Below are 24,887 nucleotides of genomic sequence, written 5' to 3' on the forward strand. Positions count from 1 at the left end.
TGCATCGGGCCCTTTGGGTGGATAAATCAGCAGCAGTGATCCAAAGTACAATAACTGAGCAGTCCAGTAAATGAAGCCAACAGATGCATCTTCAGACCGATTCCCTAACACCTGTATTCCATCAATCGAATTGGGAAGAAGACACAGCTGTGTTTCCACAGCCACAGTTTGCACAGTAAATCACTTACTCAACCAGTTCAATCTTTTAAAGTACATCTGATCCGTATGAAGTACTTCCCCAGAATCTAGTGAATGAAGTGGATTGAAGTGCACATCATGGCAGAATAGCCCATTTCGGTCTTGAAAAAAAAACATAAGCAGCGTCTTAAATCAAGTGAGGTTTTTACTTTTTTAAAACGTCCTACAAAAACCTACAAAGCACCCCCAAAAACTATTACTAGTATTGTTTATTGTTTATGTGCACATTCAATTATTTGAGCCTAAGGCTGCCCAGGAAATAACCAGACTGTGCTAAAATTCGAAATTCTAGTCAATTTACCAAAATTGTAGTCGTTTTTTTTATAATGAACAACAATTTTCTGCATGCATCTAGGCAGGAATGCCGCCTCATGCCAGTCGCCTTGTGAACTTCCAAGGCTTCCCAGAGAGGTAAAGCAGATCATGAAACTTGGTTTGAATAAATGGAAAGGACCAACTAATGGAGATATAGAATTACTGTGACTGCAAACATTCAGATGCACGGAACTGGGAACCCCTTGCTACAATAGTCACCCCAGAACACTAGGTTACTTGTAATCTGTTTAATGTACACAGTTGGTGGCCCATGGTGGTCAGACTATGTCAGCATAAAAAATTTAAAGACAAAAGTAAACTGCCTCTCTTGTATATCTTAAAGTGGAGCTAAATTTTCATTTAATGGCTTTGTCCACCTTTACCATTACTCCCATATTGAGTCACATTCCCCAACCCCCCACGTACCTGAATTGCAGTATGTTTCTCCCTACAGTCTTCCATCTGTGTTTTGATTTGGCATGGCCATGCATGGCTCTGCCTGTACAACCACACCATCCATTCACACAGATCTGTGAATGGATAGACTACAAGTCCCATCTTCCACGGCAGCGGGGGAACTCACAATCCCAATACAGCATCAGTGTGGTGATGTCACCGCACTTGTAAAATGATTGTTTACGTCCTCCAGTCTCATATTGAATCGGTCTGTACCACCATACGGACCTGAGGCTGGGATTTAAATAATGCAGAAGCCTATGCATTGCTCTTATTATGCACCCATCGTGTTTAGAATGTTCTGAACGCTCCAATGCAAAAATTTAATAAACACACATTTTTTTCTTTTATTAAAGCAAGTTAATTTTTTGCAAAAGGCAGACTATGCCTGCACAAACAACCACCTTTCCAAGCTTTCCCCATTCTGAAAATTACAAATAAATATGCTTACCCATATACTCAATGGTCCAACCATAGAAAAAATAATGGCTATTCACTATTGCCAGACTGCACACATATGTAGGACAGTGGCAGAAAGCCTAGAGAGAGATGGGACTCCATACCATGCAAACACTGAGTGAGAAACGTTTCACGGTCTACATCTAATGCATGTGAATTAATTTATAATTAAAATCAGTGGGTGGTATTGGAAAGGCTTATTTGTAATATACATGTATGTAGAAAATACCAATGGATATCCCCTCTATTTGTTTATTTGATGCTCCAGTGTAGCTGAACTTTACATCAGCTTTCTGTAATCCCCTGTACAACAGCACTGCCCAGCATTAGCAACCAATTGGGTTGCTGTGCAGTGCACTGTGCTGTCTGAAAAAAGGTGCTTCATCCTCTTTATTATCATTATATATTGAATATATTGACGTTGATTAATACACTCTTTTAGCATGAGTTTGGTTTTGCTTAATGAAATCCAAAAAAAAAGGGGGGGGGGTCAGAGTGGGGTGTTGAGTTCCCTTTTAATTTTATATTTAGAGTGTTCTTATAATTTAAGTTTTTAATTTTAGTATTTTACTCTAAGCCTGCTTTTCAGTGGATTTATACGCTTTTTAGCCTATAGCCACACCATCCTGAGAGTGCCTGATCTTGTTTGATCTCAGAAGCTAAGCAGGGTCAGGCTTGGTTAGTACTTGGATGGGGGACTAGCTGGGAATAGCAGGTGCTGAACTGAAGCACATATATACCTCTTAACCACCAGAGGGCAGTAACACTAGTTTGACATTTTAATTAGGCTTATTACGTTTTTGGCAACTGAATAGGTATTTAATTATTTTTTAAACTTCATGAAATTTTCCCATATACATTATATGTTTCATGCACTATGTATTAATGTATATGGGAACCGGCAACATTTATGTATCTTTACAAGGGTTACATTTTCAATGAGTACCCTATGGGTTAAGATTATGGTTATGGTTATAAATACCAAAAATGGCCATAGGCCAATGTCCTGAAGCTGTCCAAACTGGACAAAACCATCCAAGGTGTGGTTTATGTGCTGACATCATTTCCGGCGACATCATATCATTCTATTGGAGCACATGCTGGTTTTCTACACATGCACAGCCGTGGCCATTTTTTTTCCCTATGCAAGCCATACACACCCAGTGCCGGTTCTTATAGGCACCTACAAATGTGAGTGTAGATGTTTTTTTTACAATATTTCTGTGTTTTAAAAAAAACAAACGGTTTTACGCTATGAGATACTCCCTGGTATTTTATTTTCATGCATGACGGTACACCATCGGAGAAGGACTCATAGGAACAAACCATTTGAGACTTAGCGGTATATCCCCAAACATAAGCGCTACTGACCTTACTAGCAATAGTATTGTCTGCAACTTATGGCGAGTGTCTGTCTGTATGGAAACACTGGATGCATTGAGAAGCGGAGCAGCTGATTTGTTTAAATCTGCATGTGCACTCTTTTATTTGGGACTTTATTTATTTATTCACTGTTTATATGATTACTTAACCTTAATGTTATTTTGTATTGCTACAGCAGAAGTTTTAGAGCAGCTTGGTTTAGCTATGAAATTATCTTTTTTACCTCCTCTAAGCCTGGGTTCACACTGATGTGAATTTACAGCGGTTTTGAAGCGTTTAGGAACAGATTTGCAGGTCATGTAAAAAGCATAGTATTCCATGGCTTTGGTTCACATCTATGCGTTGCGAATTTGGTGCAAGAAAAAAAAAGGGGGGGGGGAGGGGTTTCCTGTGCGTGTTGACTGTGGGTGCGATGCAAATTCCTATGGTGCAGTGCAAATTTTATCTTCATAGGCTTCAATTGAACTTGCATTAAACTCGCAGCACACAGTTCACATCTCTGTGACTTGTTCACTGTCTGCCTCCTGAAATTTGCGGTAAATTTGTGGTAAAAGCACGGTAAATTCACACCTGTCCACCTCAAAACGCAAGGCACCTCACACAGTACATTGCATTGCAGTAGTGTGAACCTAGGCTAAAGGTCTACGAACTTTAGACTTGGTAAATGGGGACACAGGGAGCAGGTGTGGCCAGACCTGAACAGATTGTCAATGGAAAGGATGTAAATACCAGTGGAGGCTGTGATGGTAGTGGAGGTCAGGTTAGAGCATTGTAACATTGATTAAATCAGTTGCACACTACATTTGGCACTGATGGTATTTAGATTCCAGAGGCTTCTTAGACAGAGGTTTTGCCCCATGGCAGATTCTCTTTATGACACATATGGATCTTTCAGTAAGTACTCCCACACAAATTGTGATGCTACATCCGTGGCTATGGTGGCTCCAGAACAGCCCTTGGTTTTTTTGTATTCCTGTATATCACATATGTCAAACACAAGGCCCATGAGCCAAATCTGGCCCTACAGGCCATTTCATGTGGTCCTCACAAATTTCCTGCAGCTGCGGAACCCCCCCTGGTCTCCACCCCCACTGTCTAAGCAGTCAGCAGCAGAGAGGAGGACTAACTCTGGCCCTCTTACAGACCTGCACTTTCTACTTCCCAGTACCACCTCCAGCTTCTTCCCACCAGCAACACATGGTAAGGAGGTAAGGGGTTACACTGTGATGTAATGGGGGGGGGGCTCTGGACATCTAGTCTTACAGATACAACTGGACCCTTGAGGGCGACCATAATGCTGATGTGGCCAGCACTGATATGTTTGACAAATCTGCTGTTTATGTACTGTTGTTGACCATAAGATACTGTATATCGTACATAATTTCATTTCCGCCTTCTATTATTTGCATTGTTTTGATAAAGTACATGAATGTTCTGGTCTCTTCTTCTGCAATAAGATCACTTGGTATAGATAGATGGATCTCTCGTCCTTCTTTTTTGTGTGTACTTGACCAAGCTGCGTCTCGACAAACTGTTTTTAGTATGCTTTTTTTTGTACTACTGCTGAACTTTGGCAACGAATATACCGTTCATAAAAGTTTAATAAACGTAACCCTTTAAAATAAAAAAAAGCTACATCTGTAGCAGCAGTAATAACAATACATACCTTCACTATAGAAACACTGCTACAGCCAGAAAAAAATAAAGCAGGCCACACACAAAAGCCGAATACCAAAGACAGCTGCATTTACAACCAATATACAGTGCAGAAAGCAAGGACACAAAATACAGGCAACATTCTCTAGGACGTGCGGTTGTCTATGGATGAATGGAGATGTCAGAATTTAATACTACAGCAAACCTGAAACTCATAAATCAAAAGAGAAAAAACCCAAATAGTCATCTATTTTTACTAAAACTACTGTGATATTCAGCAGTTCTTCCACTGCAGTAATGCATGCAAATTGACAGCGCTGATTCCCCGGCATACATTTATGTGTCACAGTGCCAAGCTAGCGGCATCACACCAAGTTATTGTGACTCTGGATGCAATGAGAATGGAAATGTGGCATTAGCCTGTGAAGGATATTTAAAGAGTACCTGTCTCCACCACATGGCTGTACTAGAGTCTGGACTGAATATATAAGAGAAGCATACTATGCTCTAATTTCTTTTATTTTTATATTTTGACATGCTTGCATGATGTTGTCAACTAAAGCCGGTATAAATATTTGTGGTTTTAACAGTAGAAACATCCCACATGCCAGCAGGACTATGCTTACTCTGCTGCCAACACGCTATGGCAGAACACTGGCAAGGAATAGTACATTGGTTCTGAATGATCACATGACAATGACGTCACCGGAAAGCCTTTTCACATCAGATGTCTATACAGATAAATATAGGACAGTAAAAGAGGTTAAATAGAACCCACATGTCCAACGTAAGGCTGAACATCAGATACTTGCACATTTGTATGAACTAGGATTATTATGTATACCAGACCAGCATACTGCATGATATCTTTCACTGGCTGAATTTCAAGTATATAAGAGCACTGAATAAATAGATTAAATATTGATCTGACCAGCAGAAGATAAAGTAAACCAGTGCTTATAAACAAAGCTGGTTAAAAGGAAAATCCTAATCATCATTTTGGGTCAAAAACATTTGGAACTTTTATTTAAAAAAAAAAAAAATGTTAAAACTTAATTCCAAGCAGATAAAAATACTAATTATTTAAATTAATTTAATATTTAAAAAAAACGAAAAAATGAATCCATTTTAAATGCCGCAAGAATAAAACCTGAATGTAAACTTTAATTCTCTTGTAATCCCTGTACTGAGGACTGACAGAAAAGAGATGACCTAGCTTTATTCCTACACAAGAGGAAAATCATGTTCACAGGTTAGCTACAGAAACACACACACACTATGACAATGGCATTTTGCACTACAAGTGCACTTGAAATTGCACTGAAAGTGCAGTCGCTGTAAATCTGAGGGGTAGATCTGAAATGAGGGGAAGCTCTGCCGATTTTATTATCCAATCATGTACAAGCTAAAATACTGGGTTTTTTTTTCCTTGCATGTCCCCCTTGGATCTACAACGACTGCACTTCCAAGTGCACTTTCAGTGCAATTTCAAGTGCACTTTGCACCTGTAGTTTGCACTTGTAGCGCAAAGTGGATTTGCCTTTAATAATTAACCCCCAATGTATCTACAGAGCAAGGAATGTTACTCCAACGTTTCATATTCCTGATATGTGCCTGCTGTACCATGTACTTATATGAAAAAGTCTCCTGTTCTCTTTGTATTGCTTCCTCTGTGTCAAATCCCTGCAAGCCCCTCTGCTTTCCTTTTAAAAACTGATCACACTAAGCAGGAGAGCACAGCATGGTCAGTTTTATAGCTGTTCTCTCCTTTAATGATTAGACTTGTGCTGACAAGCCCCTCCTGCACAACCATTCATTGGGAAGACTCGTGTGCTGTTGCTTTTCCTCCCTCAGCTCTCTAAGCTCCTTATGCAGCCGAGAAGAGAGTGTATGTGGGAAAAGGGGGGGGGGGGGTATTTATGTTTTTTTTTTTTATATATACACAACAGTATAATGTTTTCATATGTACATTATACACAAATGTTTTGCCTATCATTTCTATTTTAAGTTGGATGGGTTGTTTTACAAGGTGGGGGTTTACATATGCTTTAAGGATTATTTGGAAGAGAGCAACACAAACTGCCTGCCTTAAGGGCTGTTCACACCAGATGCAGTGCAGTGCGTTTTTATTCTGCATCAAAAATACATGGACAGTGTTTAGCATGGATTCCAATGGCCCTAGTTCACAATAGTGCAGTGCATTCCAGCGCAGTGAGCAAAAGTAGAACATGCTGCATTTTTTCTGTATGGAACGCATCTGAAATGTGGAAAAACTAATCAATTAAGTTGAGGAACAAAAAGGTAAAAAGCGCACTGGAATGCATCAGAAACACACATGCAAAAACACATCTGGAACGCAGAAATTTTGGTGGGAACTAGTTCTTAGGACTGATATAACTATACCCTTGAGCGAAGCCTTCCAATAATGGAGGAGCCACTGCTCTGCCTTGTTCTCCTGTGTTTAAATTTCACCTTAAGCTACTGAGCTCTGTAAATAGCAGGCCTTTTTTATAATAAAGCTAGGGAGAGATAGGAAAGCATGAAAAGGAGTCCAGCACTTCACTTGCTAGCTGGATATGAGTACATATCATACCTCCCAACTGTCTCTCCTTTGGAGGGTCTATCCCACTTTTGGAACCAAATCCCTCTGCCCCTCTTTCCTCCACCGTTGTCTACCTCTAAATGAGAATTTATTATTATAATTGTTATTTTAAAATGCCAATATAAAAGAAAATTATTGCTGAAAAAAGCACTTGTAGATCAATTTATAATGATCCCCATAACTGGGGGTGCAGCAGAGGTGTCTTTTGGTGTGTATATCACTCCGTGATATAAAAGTGTTTCTCATTTCAGAAAGTTGGGAGTTATGTAATATGCAACATTTTTTTTGCATATGCATAAATAAGGAAAATATATATAAAACATATATACCTAACCCTCTAAATGTAAGCAAGATACGAATGAAAATATCTGCAAGATTAATCCCTAAATCCCCACTAACCAGTCCAGAGGTGCAAAAAGTGGGAGGGGGTGGTCAGGATTTTACTTTTGAGTTTAATCTGAGAGTTGTACTTCAGAAATCTATAAAGGTATAGTGAAGTACCTATGGGCACCTGTTTTTAAGCCCTGCTGGCAGTTTACTACCTCATATAATCACAAACTACTTACTCTTATTCCTTTAGGACCCTTAACTTGGTGAAAGGTCATTCATAAACTTGATGGACAACAAGCACAACACCTACACTTCACTGCTACCCGAAATGTATCCAGATTACTGCCTGCGGGCGACTTGAAAAGTATTTGTGTTAACAAGATTCAGTAAGCGGATATTATCCTAATCTTCCTATGCCAAAGTGATCACAATAATCTCTTGATATCACGCGGATGCGGAATTCTCTATTGACAGCTGTAAAGAACCAAAAAAAAGAGAGAATAAAAGTAACACCTGATACTCATGCCAAATTATGGAGGACATGGAAGGGTGACGCATTTCAAAAAAACAAACAAAAATTCCCAGCTCACTTACCAGCCAGCCTACAACAAACCACATTGACCCAGGCTGGCTGGTAAGTGAGCTGGGAATTTTTGTTTGTTGTTTTTTGACACAATAAGCCACACCACCCATAGCCATAAGCTCCAGTGGCGTTGCTATAGGGGTGCGGTCCGCACCCGGGTGACACCCGCCAGAGGGGTGACACCAGGGGCCATGGATTAGGTGGGGGCGGGAGGGGCTCCAGTCTCGGGCGCAGTGTGCTAGCATCGAGGGGGGCGCCAGTGGGCTGCTACAGTGTCGGCAATCACTAGCATGGAGCATTTGCCAACATCTCCTGCGGGGTGTCCCCGTGTCTCCAGCGCAGTGATTGCCGACACTTTAGCAGCTGGTATCTGTCCCAGCCAGCCCAGCTGCATGTTAGCAGTGTCAGAGCGCCGAAGGAAGTTTCCTGAAGGTTCCTCCTCTGCTTTTGGCATGTCTTCTGACAGGAGGAGGAGCCTGGGATGGAGATCTCCCGATGCTGAGGTCCCAGTAACTGCTAACCGGTAAGTCTGTGCTGGGGGCAGGGATCTGACGATTTGTGCAATAAGAGGAAGAATTTATGCTGAGAGGGATTAAGAGTTTTTTAAAAGGGAAAACCTGAAGTGCCTTTGTATTGGTGGGGGTTGTGCTTGTAGGGGGGATTGGCAGGGAGGGATTAAATAAGAGGATTTGTGCTGAGGGTGGCTTGGGTGGGGGGAATAAGAGAATTTGTGCGAGAAGAGGGATTTAATACTGAAAGGGCTATATGGGGGTGGGGATTTGTGATCAGAGGGGAGATTTGGGGGGGGTTCATAAGATCATTTGTGTAAGAAGGAGGGGTTTGGGAGGGATTTATGCTAAAAGGAGGGATTTGTGCTGAGAAGGGGGGATCTGTGCAGGGAGGGGGGAGATGAGGGGATGATTTGTGCTGAGAGGGGGGATTTGGGAGGTAAAAGAATTTGTATAAGAAGGAGGGGTTTGGGGGGATTTATACTGGGAAGAGGGATATGGGGGGCATTTTGTGCTGAGATGGGTGATTTGTGCTGAAAGGGGGTATATGAGGGTGATGACTTGTGCTGAGAGGGGGGATTTGTGCTGAAAGAGGGTATATGGGGGTGAGGATTTTGGTTAAGGGGGGAATATTGGGGGGGGGGGGATTTGTGATGAGAGGGGGATGAGGGAAGGAAAAAGAGGAATTATGCTAGGAGGGGGTATATGGGGGTGAGGGGCACTCTGCACATAGTTCTTTAGATGATGGGGGGAGGGGGGGGTGACACTATGTTTTACCGCACCAGGTGACACCAACCCTAGTGACGCCACTGGTAAGCTCCTTCTCCTATATTACATTTCAGCTATAAGGACTTCAGATTGAGAGATGTTATCACTTATAGGAATGTTCTTAATTGCCAGATGACATCAATTTATTGCATTCAACTTTCCCATAGAAAAAAAAGAAGGCAGCCTCTTTTTGCGCATCTCACTTTAACATTTTGTCATTGACAGCGGTTTCTTGACTTATTTTCCAAGTCCTGCATTAAAGGGAATGTATAATGCTTTGTATACTGTAATTTGCCCTTTTTATATTATTATATATACAATTAATATTAATTGTATATTATAACTACTCCCCTTCTCACATCTGTACACCCCCCCTATAGACGAGCAGTTTTTACATTTCTGCTATGGATCTGTTTATTCGGCAAGAACTCATTACTTAAGATAACAAACCAATACATATAGTGTGTTTTTTTTTTTTTTTAAAGGACAATGCAATCCTTAGACGAAAAAAAAAGTAACAAAAACCTAAAAAAAATAAATATATATATATATATATATATATATATATATATATATATTTTTTTTTTTTTTTTCTAAAAAAAATGGTGTTACTAAATAATAAATGTATACATTTTATTCTATAATTTGTGCCAATGCTAAAATTAAGATTCTGGTACAAACCATTGTTATTTACAAATGAAATAAAGGTTTCTGCTCCCCCTCCCCCAATTTTGCACTTTTTTTAAATTTGACACAACAAAAGAAAATGAACAAAATTAAAAAAAAAAAAAAAAAAAAAAAAGTTTTTTTTTTTTTACTTGTCAGTTACTGAAAGCGTCTGCAGATTAAAGTTCTTCTCTCTGATTTGCAGATGAATAAAACAGAGCAGACACAAAACGATCAACGTTACTTGGAATCTCTTTTCCAAATTCCTTCTTTGCTAGCTGCTGTTGTTAGAGTTGATGTATGTACACAGCAAATCCCACCTTCAATTTTCAGAGCGGCGCAGGAGCAGAAAGACTGGATGTGCTACAGATGTACAAAAAAAAGAAGTCTCGCTGCTCCAGGTGATCCAAGTAAACAATCTGTAGAGTAGGGTGCACGCCCTGTCACTTCCGCAGAAATCAGGATAAACAAAGAAGCCAGATGACTTGCACTCCCACAAACGATGCAATTACATTTTATTAAGATCAATAAAAGCATATCATGATGGGCATACAGGCAGGGGAGGAACATACTGACGCATTTCACGTGATAAACATACTTTGTCGATACCACACAATGTACTATGTACTAGGATGATTTTTTGTAGGGGAAATGCGTAGCACATCCAATGTCCTCCATTGGTTAAGCAGGTGGAGCTGTTGGCTTTTTTTATTTATCACGTTTCCTTACTTGCTGTTGTAAAAAAAAAAACCTGTTTACAGAGTTCAGTAGCTCAAAAGTAATATAGTAAAGCAGTGATTCTTGTATTTTCCTTCATACAGATCACTTGGAGGTCTTAATGACAGATGTCTACCATACTCTAACCCTCTTGTTCTGAATTGTACTTGTGGTGTATTGCCTTTATATTGTAAACCGCTGCGCAAACTGTTGGCGCTATTTAAAAAACTGTATAATAATAATAATACTCTTTTAAATAACCCAAGGCACTCTTGCAATCCTGTGCATGTATTAATTGTGCTTTTGTGAAAAAATATACATTTTGATAATTATTCTAAAACACTACAGTTTCTTCTTTAACCGGATTCATGTGCACCCCTAATGCTGATGTCAATACTAGGAAACAATCTATTTAATCGGCAAAAAAAAAAAAATTGCACACAGATCTGCCAAATCTCAGCAAATACACCACGGGCACACCCCAAGTGTTGTACAATCCTGCAGAACCTGGAACACTGACCATCTAATATCACTGGGTATCTTTATCTATTCCCAATTTCTGCTGTGGTGCTTTGTTAATTCACCAACAGAGCTAATGTATACTCTGGGTGCCAAGACAATCGTCAGAGTTATATTTTAAGCTCACAGCCGCAGAAGAAAAAAAAAAAAAAAAGATAGCAGCATCGACTGGGATAGGGAAGAACAGAAAACTGTCCTCATTGCATCTAAGAATAAAACCAGAAAGAAAGGAATTGCCAACCACAGCAAAGTAGCAACAAAATGACCGGCCATGTTTAAACCGACATGTTATCCCCAGAAATCCATTTTTTTTTTCATTTTCAGTGGCAAAAACAAAGCGAGTTTGATTCATATTTAGTAATCAGGTTTAATGAATTTTAAAGTTTGCTTCCTGAAATAATTACACAGCTGTATTGTTAAGAAATTATTGTTGCATGCTTTGTGGTTGCAAAAATACCGTTTAAAATTAGCAAGATACTGTTTCAGGCTTATAACACAGCACATTAAATTATCATTAGGAATAATTACAGAAAATTCAAACTATGACATTTCCCTGTCAGACAGCAACGCAATGATATACCCATTCTCTGGTTACCAGTGCTGACTCGGCAAACTCCCGACAAGGAAGAGCTTAGCTGTGCTATGGAATGTGATGTGTGCGGGAGAAGCTGCTCTGTTTCCAATGTAATTTGTTTTATTTAAAAAGCAGTGGTGCAGTCTGCACAGCAAGAAGACACAGCCAATATGAACATCATTCGAAAGCTCAGTACAGGAGAATTACTAGAAATCCTTCAAGTAAATGTATAGTGGTTTTGTACATTTTTTCTTTATTTAACATGGACAGGAATACGAGGGGGTGCTGATAAGTATTGAGCCTTACCCAGAAAAAAATTGAGCGAGGAAGCTGTAAACTGCAGGGTGTACTGCCCAATTTGTGTATATTTATTGGTGCAAAAATCAACTACCTATGATTTTAAATGTTCTTTCTTTTTCAGGTCTAAAATGAACATGGCAGCACCTCCAGAAAAATTCAATTTGGAAGAGCCATAGGACCATAATCAAGGTCCTGTTTCTCCAAGGGAAAGGTGCGCAGCAGATTCATGATGAAATGTCACAAACTTTGGGTGAAAGTGGCCCTTCATATGCAACAGTTAAACGTTGGGTCGTCAATTTTAAAACTGGCCCTTTCGGTGTTGAAAGTGAGAAATCCAGTGGAAGGCCTGTTTCTGTCTCTGTGCCTGCAAATGTGAACGCCATCCATGACATGATCATGGAGGACTGCCAAATATCAGCCAAAAGTTGCTCCATTTCTGGGAATATCATGTGAGAGAGTTGGTGCCATTATCCACAACGAATTGAGAAATGAGAAAGCTTGCAGCAAAGTGTGCCTGCAAAAGTCAAAAGTTTTGGGATCCAGAGACAGAAACAGGTCTTCCACTGGGTTTCTCACTTTCAACACCATATTGGCCAGTTTTAAAATTTACGACCCAATATTGCATATGAAGGGCCACGGTCACCCAAAGTTGGTGGATCTGGATCCATCATGGATCTGCTTCGCACCTTTCCCTTGGAGAAACAGGAACTTGATTATGGTCCTATGGCTCTTCCACATTGAATCTTTCTGGTGATGCTGCCATGTTCATTTTGGAACTGAAAAAGAAAGAAAAAAGTTAAAATCATAGGTAGTTGATTTTTGCACCATTGCCAGTACACCCTGCAATTTACAGCTTCCTCGCTCAATTTTTTCTGGGTAAGGCTCAACACTTAGCAGCAACCCCTCATACAATATAACTTAACATTATTTTACATGGGTAAATATGAAATTTTAAAAATATGCTGTCCTTTGTAGGCAGCGCTCCAGTCTTCTTTTCACATTACTGACATTATTACCTTTTAGCTGTGCTGAAAGATTCCCATTGTTTATAGAACTTTATGAGCTCTTAGAACAAGGAATTGTTCCTTAGCTTAATCCAATTATTCTGTCAGATAAATGGAGCTGGAAAACATATTTAAGCTGGCCCTAGGCATATTGAAATTAGAATTTTAATACATGTATGGGCAGGCTGGTTGTTCAGTTGATGCAACCAACCTGTCAGCAACTATAGCCGCCATCAGAATACTATAGTGCAGTAGGAGGGATTCCCCCCATCAACACAGTCCATGGTTGAAGGAAAGGAATTTGCATAATGTATGGCCTGCCTTCGTTTACTTTGCTGTCTCTATAGCTAACCCATAATATGCTCTGGGAAACATTTGTCAGGTTTTAAAATTTGTAAAACAAATGTTATTTAAACAAATAGTTATTTATATAAACCATATACGCTAAAAATAATAATAACAACATTTGATCTCCCAATATCTAGATATGAACTGCCTGGCAGCTGATAGAAAAAAATCATAGTAGTCAAGCCTTTTGAGATCAGACGAACCCCAGTAAGATAGATAAAAGGGTAATTTTAGGGGAGGGAGTGCGTAACTCATTATCTGAAAATTTTGCTCCAAATTGAATAGTTCAAATCACATTCCCACAAAATGTGCAAATATGACCCTCTGCTTCTGTTACAACGCCAACACCCATCGGGGGTTGCAGGGAAATATGGTGCAAAGAGACCGGGTCCCTATACCTACTGGATATCAATTTGTAGATTTTTTTCCAGGGCAAAGCAAGAAATGTGGGACTTGGCTGCTTTCTTTTATTTGCCTCTCTACTGGTCCAACACTTTCCTGGACAGCCCCATTGGCTAGTAGAGGGTGTAGATGTGCTTGAAAGTGTCCATTACATAGTGGCAGTGTGGTGACAGGTTTAGAAACACTTCACGTTTACTCTAATTAACAGAGCTCTAAATACAAAGAGAACCTCTAAACACCATTATTTTTTTAAAGGAGCTGTAAAAGTCAGGAGGTTTTTAATCTTAATGCATTCTATGCATTAAGATAAAAAGCCTTCTGTGTGTAGCAGCCTCCCTCAGCCCCCCTATAAAACTTAACTGAGCCCCATCTCTGTCCACCATTCCCTCGGCCATCCAGGACACTCTCTCCCGATTGGCTGAGACACAGCTGTGGCATCATTGGCGCCCGCTGCTGTCAAAGTCACTTAGCCAACTAGGAGGGGGGGGGGGGCGAAACCGAACGGAGCAGCAGCTCAGGTTGGGTGCCCCCATACCAAGCTGCTTGCTGTGGGGGCAAACAGCAGCAGGGAGGGGCCAGGAGCAGCAAAGAGGGACCCGAGAAGAGGAGGATCCAGGCTGCTCTATGCAAAACCCCTGCACAGAGCAGTTAAGTATAACATGTTTGTTATTGTAAAAAAGAAAAAAAAGGAGACTTTACCATCACTTTAAACTCCCCCCCTAAAAGTAAAATAGACTGCAATATTTCTTTGCATTCTTCTAGATCTTAAAGAACAACTAACGGCAGACTGAACAAGTACCAAATACGGTTACCATGTGAAGTACAACACACATAAAGTAAACAAAAACTTCCCTTGCCTCCCCTGAGTGAGACACAATTCTCCATTTGTGTGTCATGTGATCCCCTTTCCAGACACTGCAGCTCATAGTGGGAGGTGTTAGCAACAGAGGTAGCGTTGTCAATCCAGGAAGCAGTGGGCACAACTTGATGTGGCCAGGTGCTGATAGATGAGATACAGCCTTCTGAATCAGCAATGGCAATGTTGATAACCACATCTCTGCAACAGCTTTTCATCCTAATGTAGCACAAGTAGCGGCAGCCTACATAAGGGTGACAACACTGCTCAGAGTTCAGGAGCAGTGCAGCATCATTGCAACACTATCACAGGAAGCTGCATTAGACCCCTTTCACACTGGGGCCACGGCCGCGTTAGTGCTAAAGCTGTGCTTGTTTTGGCGGTGCTTTAACGCTGGTTAAGCAGCGCTTTTCAGACGCTAGCAGGGTGCTTTTTAACCCCAAAGAAGGGTTTAAAAATTCCTGTGTTGCAGCGCTTCAGATGCGCTTTTCAGGCACTTCGGAAGCGCTGCCCATTCATTCCAATGGGCAGGGCGTTTTGGGAGCGCTAAATACAGCTCTCCCAACCTGCCACAAAGATGCTGCTTGCAGGACTTTTTGGAACGTCCCGCAAGCGCACCTCCCCAGTGTGAAAAGTCACATTTGAATGAATGGGAGGCGGTTATCAGGCGCTTAACAGAGGCTACTTTCCGCCCCAGTGTGAAAGGGGTCTTAGATAGACTTCCCCGGCAGGTGCAGATGCACCAATAATTAAGTGCTGTAGCAAATATTTCATTAAACATGAAGCCATGGTTAATGAACACAATACCAGAAAACGAATAATATCAAGAAAGATATGACTGAAAATAAAATAATTTATAAAACAAAAATCCCCAGTATTTCAATGTTTAAAGCAAGAAAATATTCCAAAACCAAAAGTAGAAAGAAAACAAGTCCAGCTCCAGCCATAACTCTTCTTGTAGTTTTGGACAGAGCGGGGAAAGGTTAGCTCACCTGTCAGGTTTTTATTGCTCTAGAACAGGTGATGGCAGGGTGCTGGACACATATTTTTACTTGAAATGTGGACAAAGTCATTTCTAAAATCTCCAAATGAAAATCTTGATAGTCTAACTGTTCAACTGGTGACAAAAAGAAAAGCAAAGGACAGCCAAAGTGTTTTGGGGACTACAAAATCCCCCTTCATAGAAAATGAAGAAAAATTGTAGCTAGAAACTACACATAATAATATAAAAAGAATAAAAATAATAGTAGATAAACAGCAAAAAAAAACATGACTGGCAAAAATAATTAGGTTTGTCTATGAGTAAAAACCTCAAAAATTGTTGATCAGATAAAAAAAACCTTGGGGTCGTGCTACTACTATTATTTTTTGTGCGTCTTTTCTAGCAGCAATTTTGCTTCATTGTCATATTTTTAACCTCTCTCTTCAGCACTGATGAAGAGGGATTTTGTGGCCCCAAAAATGCACGGGCAATTCTTTGCTTTTCTTGCTGTCACCAGTTGAACAATTAAAGATTTTGGACTCTGAAAGTTTTTGTTTGGAGCTTTTATTGCCATCTGTGTTGCTGTTAGGTTGGTTCATTTTCTCTGTCCTGGTGACTCTAACAAACAAACTTAACAAACTTCTGGATGGAACACAGGTTTTAGGCAAAATACAATTGATCAAATCCTACTTATCGTTAGCTAACTCGAAGCATATAATCTGATCACACAGCAATACGTTTTTCTATAATAAACAGAACAAACAATAAAAAGTCAAAAACATTTAAAAAAAAAAAAAACTCCAAAATCCATAAAGTTAACAAACAAAATACACAATGGACACAAAACAATTTTTTACACAACAAATGATAATCAAACTCAGAATACATGCTCTTTCATTCTCAAGCTTTTAAAAAAACTATAATAATGTACTGCTGTGATCTCCGATAACCAGTAACACTGCCACTGAAAATAGAATTATTGCCCATTAGTTTCTTAGAATTCTTCAAATTCTTTACATTATTTTAAAAGGCCAATCCAACTAAAATTGATCTCCAATATTTAGCTGATGCCGACTAGCTGAATCACTCATCACCTACCCACATCTCTAGGGTACCTTGCATGATCCCTGCACCTACGTTCCTAGGTCTGATAACCTCCTGCAGTGTCTTCTAATTTCAGTTTATTTTAAGTTATGGGGGTATAGGTGTAAGGATGTCCATAGACCGCTTGATAAAAGCAAGCAATGCTCTTTATTTTCATATTGCTTATGATTGCCCAATTCTGCAAGTAGGCAATAACGATAACCTCTGCCAATCGAAGTCACTTGTTATCTCTCAGGCAAATGTTCCAGTGTGGTAAAATCCCAATGGAAGCTTCACTCTACTATGAAGAAGAGAGAAGGGGCAGACGAAAAGGGCATGTGTTGTTGTCAGCATCTGGAAAAAAATTCCATGTCCTGCTGCTTGTGCAAGGACAGACAACTCCCTTAATATCTGCTCGTCTGTGGCCAGCCTAAGATTCTGGTTAGAGAAGTGGAGCAATGTACAGCAGGCATATATGCCTAAGATAAAATAGGGATATATGCAGTAGGTGAGTTTGTCCCCTTCCATTACCTGGCAAATGTAGTTGGGTTCGGGGTACACTAGCCCTTAACTATTCTAATTCTACAATACGACCACTGTGGTTCTAAAGCCTTAATGTTTTTTACCTTAATGCATTCGGGTAAAAAACCTTCTGTACTGCAGAATCCCTGTACTACCATTGGCTCCAGCATGCTCTGTGTCAATAGACAAACACAGGGCGGATAGGGAGCAAGGATGCACGGGTACCCCCATGGAAATTGGCACTCGCCGGAGAGGAGGGGCCTAGAGTGCTGGCGGGGAACCCAGAAGAAGAGGATTGGGGCTGCTTTGTGCAAAAGCATTGCACAGAGCAGGTAAGTATGACATGTTTTTATTTTATAAAAAAAAAAAACAGGGGGGTTAATGTCACTTTAAGTGTGGAAAGTTCTACTATAGAAAAGAAATTGTAAAACAGCTAAGTACCAAGACCTATGGCTCCCAAAGCTGTATTATCAATAGCGAAGCCAGTAGGTGAGTTGGCACCCTTCCATTGCCTGAAAAGATGAATTGGGTTTGGGGTACACTAGCCCTTAACTGTGCTAATTCTAGAATATGGCCATTCAGTCTTTAAAGGATAAGTTCACCTTTCGTAACATGTTACACCCATATTCAGGGTGTACTATGTAACATGTTACTGTAGCACCGGCAGCAGACTTTGCGGTGCCTCACTGATTCCTAAAAGTAGTTCCTGTCCTACTTTTGGCAACTTCAGGGGGGCGATTTCAATAGACATCTGTGCAGTAACCAGCTATAGATGTCTCTGAAATTGCTCCTGAAGTTGGACTGAAATGCGGGTTTGATATCGTGTGAGTTCAGCTGAACTCACACGATTTCAAACCCACCTTCAGGCAGGGTTCACACTGATACTACTCGACAGTCATATGACTGTCATCCGACTTTGCTCTGTGACATCAGTTCTACATTGGTCCTGCACTGGTCCTACATCCATCCGACTACTACTTTGGTCCGACTTTGTGCTAGTACGACTTATCCTTTGACCAATAAAAAACCATCCCAATGTTACATAAATTCTTTTTGCTGCTGCTGTAATCACCATGTCGGCTGTCACAAGTTGGATGGTTAAGACAAGGATCCTACTTCAATCCGACTTCAGTGATATTCAATGGGCTAAAGTAGGACCAAAGTTGGACCAAAGTAGTGCAGGAACCTTTTTCAAAGTCAGACCGACTTGTGTCAGCCCAGTTAAGATGGCTCTTATAGGGAATCAGACTATAGCTTCTAAATTCAGCTTGTTCAATTAAGCTTTGACAAAAAATAAATAAATAAATAAATGGAAGCCGATTGTTTCTATGCACAGCTGCACCAGATTTTGCACTCTCCCATTTTAGTAATTCAACCCTCATACCTCTATGAATGCGTGAATGTAGTATGCAAAATTTGCAGTCATAGTTTTCATACAATTGTGACTGCCCACAGTAGTCAGAAGCCTTATTACCAAGGGAAAAAACAAAAGAAAGCTAGGGAAACCAGTCACTCACGTAGTCATGAAAGGCTTTTGCTTCACTTGAATGTTCACAGGTTTCCCGTCTCTCTGGAGCAGCACAATACAGATCCCAAAATACACTGTAAATGAGAAAAGATGATAGCAGAATTTAAACGTGTCTGTAAATAAATGCTTGATTAGACAGTCACCCAAAGATGCCAACAATTTGCCAGCAATGCAACAGAAAGATCACTCTATGAGGAAGTGTACCGTCTGAACTACCAATATAAAATATATATAGATTCTAAAATATAGTCTGAAAATAAAAAGGTCTTCATGATCAATGTATACCTGTAATGAGAAATACAAGTGAGCTACCATTTCTGGCCTTATTTGAAAAATGCTCCTTGCCTGGCTGTCCTTGGTTTTGATATTTTCCAAAAGGTTATTAATATTGCAATACCTGTCTTTGAAGTCACCACACCACATCCCAATATATTGAAACTAACAAGCAATCTTTATGCAAATGCAGCTGCTAAGGTGTTGACTTCGATAAGTACCAGCTACTCCACTACCGGCTAGCTCGCCACATCGATCTGAGCGGAAGTTCGCCCCCCCCATCTTCTGGGACACATCACAGGTCTCAGAAGACTGCGAGACCAATCACAAAGCTCAGCGCAGCGCGGCTTGCACACGTGCAGTTGGAAGATGGCGAATATGCCAGGTGCTTGCACACAAAGCCAATTAAAGATGGGCTCGGGTGAGGACATCACTGGATACAGGGACAGGTAAGTGTCCTTATATTAAAAGTCAGCAGCTACAGTATTTGTAACTGCTGACTTAATTTTTTGGGGGGGAGACTGGAGCTTCTCTTAAAGGGGTTGTAATAGCAGAAGGTTTTTATCTTAATGCATTAATGCAAGATAAAAAGCCTTCTGTGTGCAGGAGCCCCCCCTCACACTCACCTGAGGCCCCTCTCTGTCCAGCGATGTCCACGAGTGTCTCAGCTGTTGGAGATTCTCCTTCCTGATTGGCTGAGACACAGCAGCAGCTCCACTGGCTCCCACTGCTGTCAATCAAAGTCAGCTTGCCAATCAGGTGAGAGAGGGGGTGGGGCCGGGTCAGGGCTCCGTGTCTGAAAGGACACAGGGAGCTGTGACTCAGTTCGGGTGCCCCCATAGCAAGCTACTTGCTGTGGGGGCACTGAACAAGGAAGGAGGGGCCAGGAGCACAGAAAAGGGGCCTGAGAAGAGGAGGATCTGGGCTGCTCTGTGCAAATCCAGTGCAACAGAGCAAGTACAACATGTTTGTAAATTGTATTGAAAAAAAAAAGAGACTTTACAATCACTTTAACCCCTTCTCTTCCTTGTACTGCGTCAGGTTGGCTGCCCTGGGTGAACCGAACTGTATGGTTCGCCTTTTGACCACTAGGGGGCATGTGCCGGAGCCGATGACCGCCGGGCATCCGCGATCGCTCCACACAGAGACAGAACGGTGATCTGTCAATGTCCAGGCAAAAAATGGCCTAATGTTCCAGGGCTGAAGTGGTTAATGTGATGATTGCTTTTATCAATATTAGATACTTCTTATACCTTCTGATGAAGCAGACTAAGTTCTGAAAATATGGCAAAAGCTATCAGCATATTCTGGACGCTACAGAATATATAAAAAATTATACAGTGGATGGGTAAAGGGTAGATGAATGGAGGCAAGTGCTGTGTTATCCTCTACTGTATCAATATCATATTATCCTTAATGGAAGTACATCGTTTAAATATGTTTTTATATTTACATTAAACAATAAAATTGATGTTTTATAAAAATTATTATAACGTTGTGGAATAACTAATTACACTTATGAAAAAGTCCTATTGTATATGAATTGCTTGTTCTTAACTCAATATTTTTGAGTCACAAACCTGGGACAAGCATGAAGAGCATAGAAATTATCTTTTTTCTAAAAACTTTAAATATAATTTTTTTTCATATTTCACAAAAAGGACATGGATAAAGTCCTTACATCAACATATCAAAACAGACACGTATAAAGATGGCTTATCAAGAGATCTGCCAGGTAGAAATGAAAGAATGTTTTTGATACTTTTTTTTTTTTTTTACTACAATTAGAATAAGAATTTTTACTAAAATTAGAAAGCACCAATAACAAAGCATTAGCAGTACAGCCAGGCAAATTGCATTTTAGAATAAGGGTTCTTTCACACAGGCGTTCTGTATGTCTGTTTTTCCTCCATCCCTTGGGGGATAAAAAACGGACAAACATCTATGGGTTAGCGGACGTTAGCGGATGATCATCTGCTGATATCCGCCTCTGTTAACCACTTCTGCCCCGGAAGGATTTACCCCCTTCCTGACTAGAGCATGTTTCGCGATATGGCACTGCGTCGCTTTAGCTTACAATTGCGCATTCGTGCGATGTTGTACCCAATCAAAATTGACGTCTTTTTTTCCCACAAATAGAGCTTTGACAAGTAGAGCTTGTATTTGATATTTGATCACCTCTGCGTTTTTTACTTTTTGCGCTGTAAATAAAAAAGACAATTTTGAAAAAAAAGCAATATTTTTTACTTTTTGCTATAATGAATACCCCCCAAAAAAAAATAAAAAACAAAAACCAAAAAACGAATTTCTTCCACAATTTAGGCCGAAATGTATTCTACATATTTTTGGTAAAAAAAAAAAAAAAAAATCAAAATAAGTGTATATTAATTGGTTTGCACAAAAGTTATAGCGTCTACAAAATAGGGGATAGATTTATGGCATTTTTATTACAAATTTTTCTTTTACTAGTAATGGCGGCGATCTGTGATTTTTATCAAGGCTGCTACATTATGACGGACAGATCGGACACTTTTGACACTATTTTGGGACCATTGACATTTATACAGGGATTAGAGCTACAAATAGCCACTGATTACTGTATAAATGTCACTGGCAGAGAAGGGGTTAAACACTAGGGGGCGATCAAGGGGTTAAGTGTGTTCCCTGGATGTGTTCTAACTGTAGGGGGGATGGGCCCACTACAACATGACAGAGATCACTGCGCCCGATCACTGGGAGCAGTAGATCCCTATCATGTTGCTAGGCACAGGGAAATGCCTTGTTTACAAAGACATCTCCCCGTTCTGCCTCTCCTCGCCGCAATCTCAGGCCGCCAGCGAACATAGAGTTTGTGGGACCCGTGGGCATACTCCTGTGGTGCGCGCTAGGCGGCAAATTCAAAGGGACGTATGGGTACGCCCTTTTGCCTGCCTGTGCCATTCTGCCGACGTGAATTGGCGTGCGGCGGTCGGCAAAAAAGTTCAGTTTTTAGAGATGGAAGAAAACTCTATTATTGTTCCATTTAAAAAAACGGAACGGATGAAAAACAGATGTTAGCGGACAACATCTGCTTACATCCGATCTGCTGACATACGCTTTTCACCCAAAAATGTGAGCATTCAGTTTTAGTTCAGTTCAGTCACTTTTTTTTTTTGTAAAAAACTGATGAAAAAAACAGACATGAAAACGTAAAAGTTGACACCCGTATCCGTTTTTGATCCATTTTTTTAACCAAAAAAAGTGACTAAATTGAAAAACTGAATGCCCGTGTGAAAGGACCCTAGGGCCTGGTTCACACCTATGCATTTTTTAGTGCATTTTCAGTTTTGCAGAAACACACTACAGTCTATTTAACATGGTTTCCTATGAATGTAGTTCACATTTGTGCATTTTATTAAAAGGGCCAGGGATTTTTTTTCTGGTTTTTGGTTCTATAGACTTCAAAGGATCAGAAATGTGTATTGAAAAACGCAAAATGCACCTGGAAAATGCAAACTGCAACCTGCATAGGGGTGAATAGACGTTATATTTCCTCCCTTTTAAGACAGGAGTACTTTAAAATCTGCGTGTACACAAGGCTATTTTTGGCGATTGTTGGCTGGATGAATGAACCAACGTCATGTTCTATCCCTTGGGGACGGAGATGTGACCGCCTTCATTGTCATCCCCCACTTCCTGCATCGGACTTATTACTGTTCTAGATTATTGCTCTTTGCACTGTCTGCAAATAAACGTCAGTACATCAAAGGGTACTTTTATATACTATAATAAAAATAATGAATGAAAGAAAGAAGCAACACAAAAAACAATTCAGCATCAAATCAAGTTTTTAAAAAAAGTTAAACTTATCTTTAGAGTTAGAAATGTTCTGTCATTATCATCAAAAAAAAACTGGGAATAATTTCCAATTTCAGCACAATATAATTACATAGCAGACGTGCTACTATGACTCTCTCATTCATAAAGATCTTTTATGCACAGTGTAATTTCTAGTCTGTAGCTGTCATATTCGATATTCAGGCTACATGGATAAAACTTGAATTTACAAAATTTACAAAATGTACTTACCACCACCAAGAATGGAGAAATCCTGGGGGTTCACCCAACGTAATGTTTTTTTCCCATCTTATCTAAAAAAAAAAAAAAAAAAAAAAAAAAAAAAGTTTATCAAAAATGAAATCCAGTAAGATAACAAAGTTAGACTAGAACAGATTTGTAAGCATTTTATATAACCCAAAGCAACCAAATCAGAATTTAGGGTTAGGAAGATTACTGAAAGCAGACCAAATGATTTCTGATGGCTACTACACACCATTGCTCTCTGCATTAAATAGGCCCAGAACTATGAGATAAGCTATAAAGTGTCAGCTCCCAGGGAAATGATACAAGACATTCAGCCTAGCTACATGTGACTACAAAGAGGACCTGTCCCAGGTGACACTTCTAAACAGAGTAAATACTGCAGCATATTGGGAAGCAATGAAAACACATTCAGTACTGAATGAATGCTACTTACAATCTAGCTAATAAAATACATTTACAAGGTTCCGAGTCCTATTGACAAAAAGATAATTTGAGCCAAACTCCAAATACTGTACATAAAAAACTCCTTTTAATCCAATGTGCTAATGAGAAAATAATTTAAAGTGGTTTGTAAACCTCAGACATGAAATATGAGCAAAGCATATCCATTTATAATGTGTACTTGTCTCATTCCAGAGAACCAAGCGTCATTTCTGTCTGCTGCCTCATTCCTCTGCTATCGGCATGAGTCACTTCTGACAAGTTTTCCTGACACCAAGAGGTAAGAAGGTGACAGGGGAAGTAGCTCTAGCGCACTGCCTGTGGATGACAACTTTGGCTCTGTACCTGTGTAAAAGGGGGGGGGGGTCCCTTCCCTCCAATTAGCTCTCCTCCCTGAGCTCTGCAGAGTGTAACTTGAGCTGTATAAATTCTGCACTTTGAAAGGATGTAGCGGAAAGAAGGCTGTAGATAGACAGGTACAACTTATGTAGGCGGATTTGCTTCATCTCTGTGTATCATCTGAGCCCAGCCACTTCATATGGTATTGGTTTACAACCACTTTAAGCTTAAAGTGGAAGTTCAGCCAAAAACAAACTAACTCTAAATCTACTGGCAGCCATATTCTATTCTAACTCTGTAAAGCAAAAATAGCTATACATACCTTTTCTGGTCTGATCTTCAGTGGCAGAAGCTGTGTGCAGGAGGGACAGCCAATGATGGCTGTGAATAGCCTGGGAAGTGACATTACCCATAGACTTACTCTGGGGCTTTCGTTTTTGGCTGCCTCTCCTGCAGACGCCTATACAGAGAAGCCGCCGCTGACAGCTCAGCGTGGGATCGGACCAGAGCAGCTGCAGAAAAGGTAGGTATATGCTTTACAGAGTTAGATAGATTATTCTTAGAATGTGTCTTCCAGTATATTTAGAGTTCGTTTTTGGCTGAACTTCTACTTTAATTCTAGACAGATAATAAAAATAAACACAAAATTTAAAATGAAAAAAAAATCATGTATTTTTACATGCATTAGGATCCAATCAGCCTCTTCTGCAGTACACTTGTGCCAATAGGGAACATGCTGAAAGTAGAATAGGGCAGAGCAGAAAGTGACTCAAGTATGCTGCTCTTAGTTAACTGCCCAACCACCAGGGGGAGTGATGTTCCTGACAAAGCTGTGCAGCCACCATACTGCCTGGCAAAGGTGTTTGAATCAGAAAACTGGATGAACAAACCTTTAGGAAGGGATTGGTAAAGTAGTTCACATATAATGTATGTTAAAGTGATTGTAAAGTCTAGTTTTTTTTAAATAACAAACAAGTTATACTTACCTCCT

At 40.2% G+C, this 24,887-nt stretch overlaps 1 protein-coding gene across 2 annotated transcripts in view; it reads right to left on the reverse strand.

The window, feature by feature from the left end:
- Positions 1–24,887, reverse strand: part of SSBP2 (single stranded DNA binding protein 2) — a 307,291-nt gene that overhangs the window by 180,672 nt on the left and 101,732 nt on the right. For both annotated transcript variants that reach the window (XM_073624446.1, XM_073624447.1), the window contains 2 exons: positions 23,102–23,163; positions 18,750–18,834 (listed from right to left, as the gene is read on the reverse strand). In XM_073624446.1, coding sequence (XP_073480547.1) covers positions 18,750–18,834; positions 23,102–23,163 — 147 coding nt within the window. The remainder of the gene's footprint in view (positions 1–18,749; positions 18,835–23,101; positions 23,164–24,887) is intronic.

The sequence above is a fragment of the Aquarana catesbeiana genome, linkage group LG01 (genome assembly GCF_042186555.1).
Source record: "Aquarana catesbeiana isolate 2022-GZ linkage group LG01, ASM4218655v1, whole genome shotgun sequence".
Taxonomy (NCBI): Eukaryota; Metazoa; Chordata; class Amphibia; order Anura; family Ranidae; genus Aquarana; species Aquarana catesbeiana.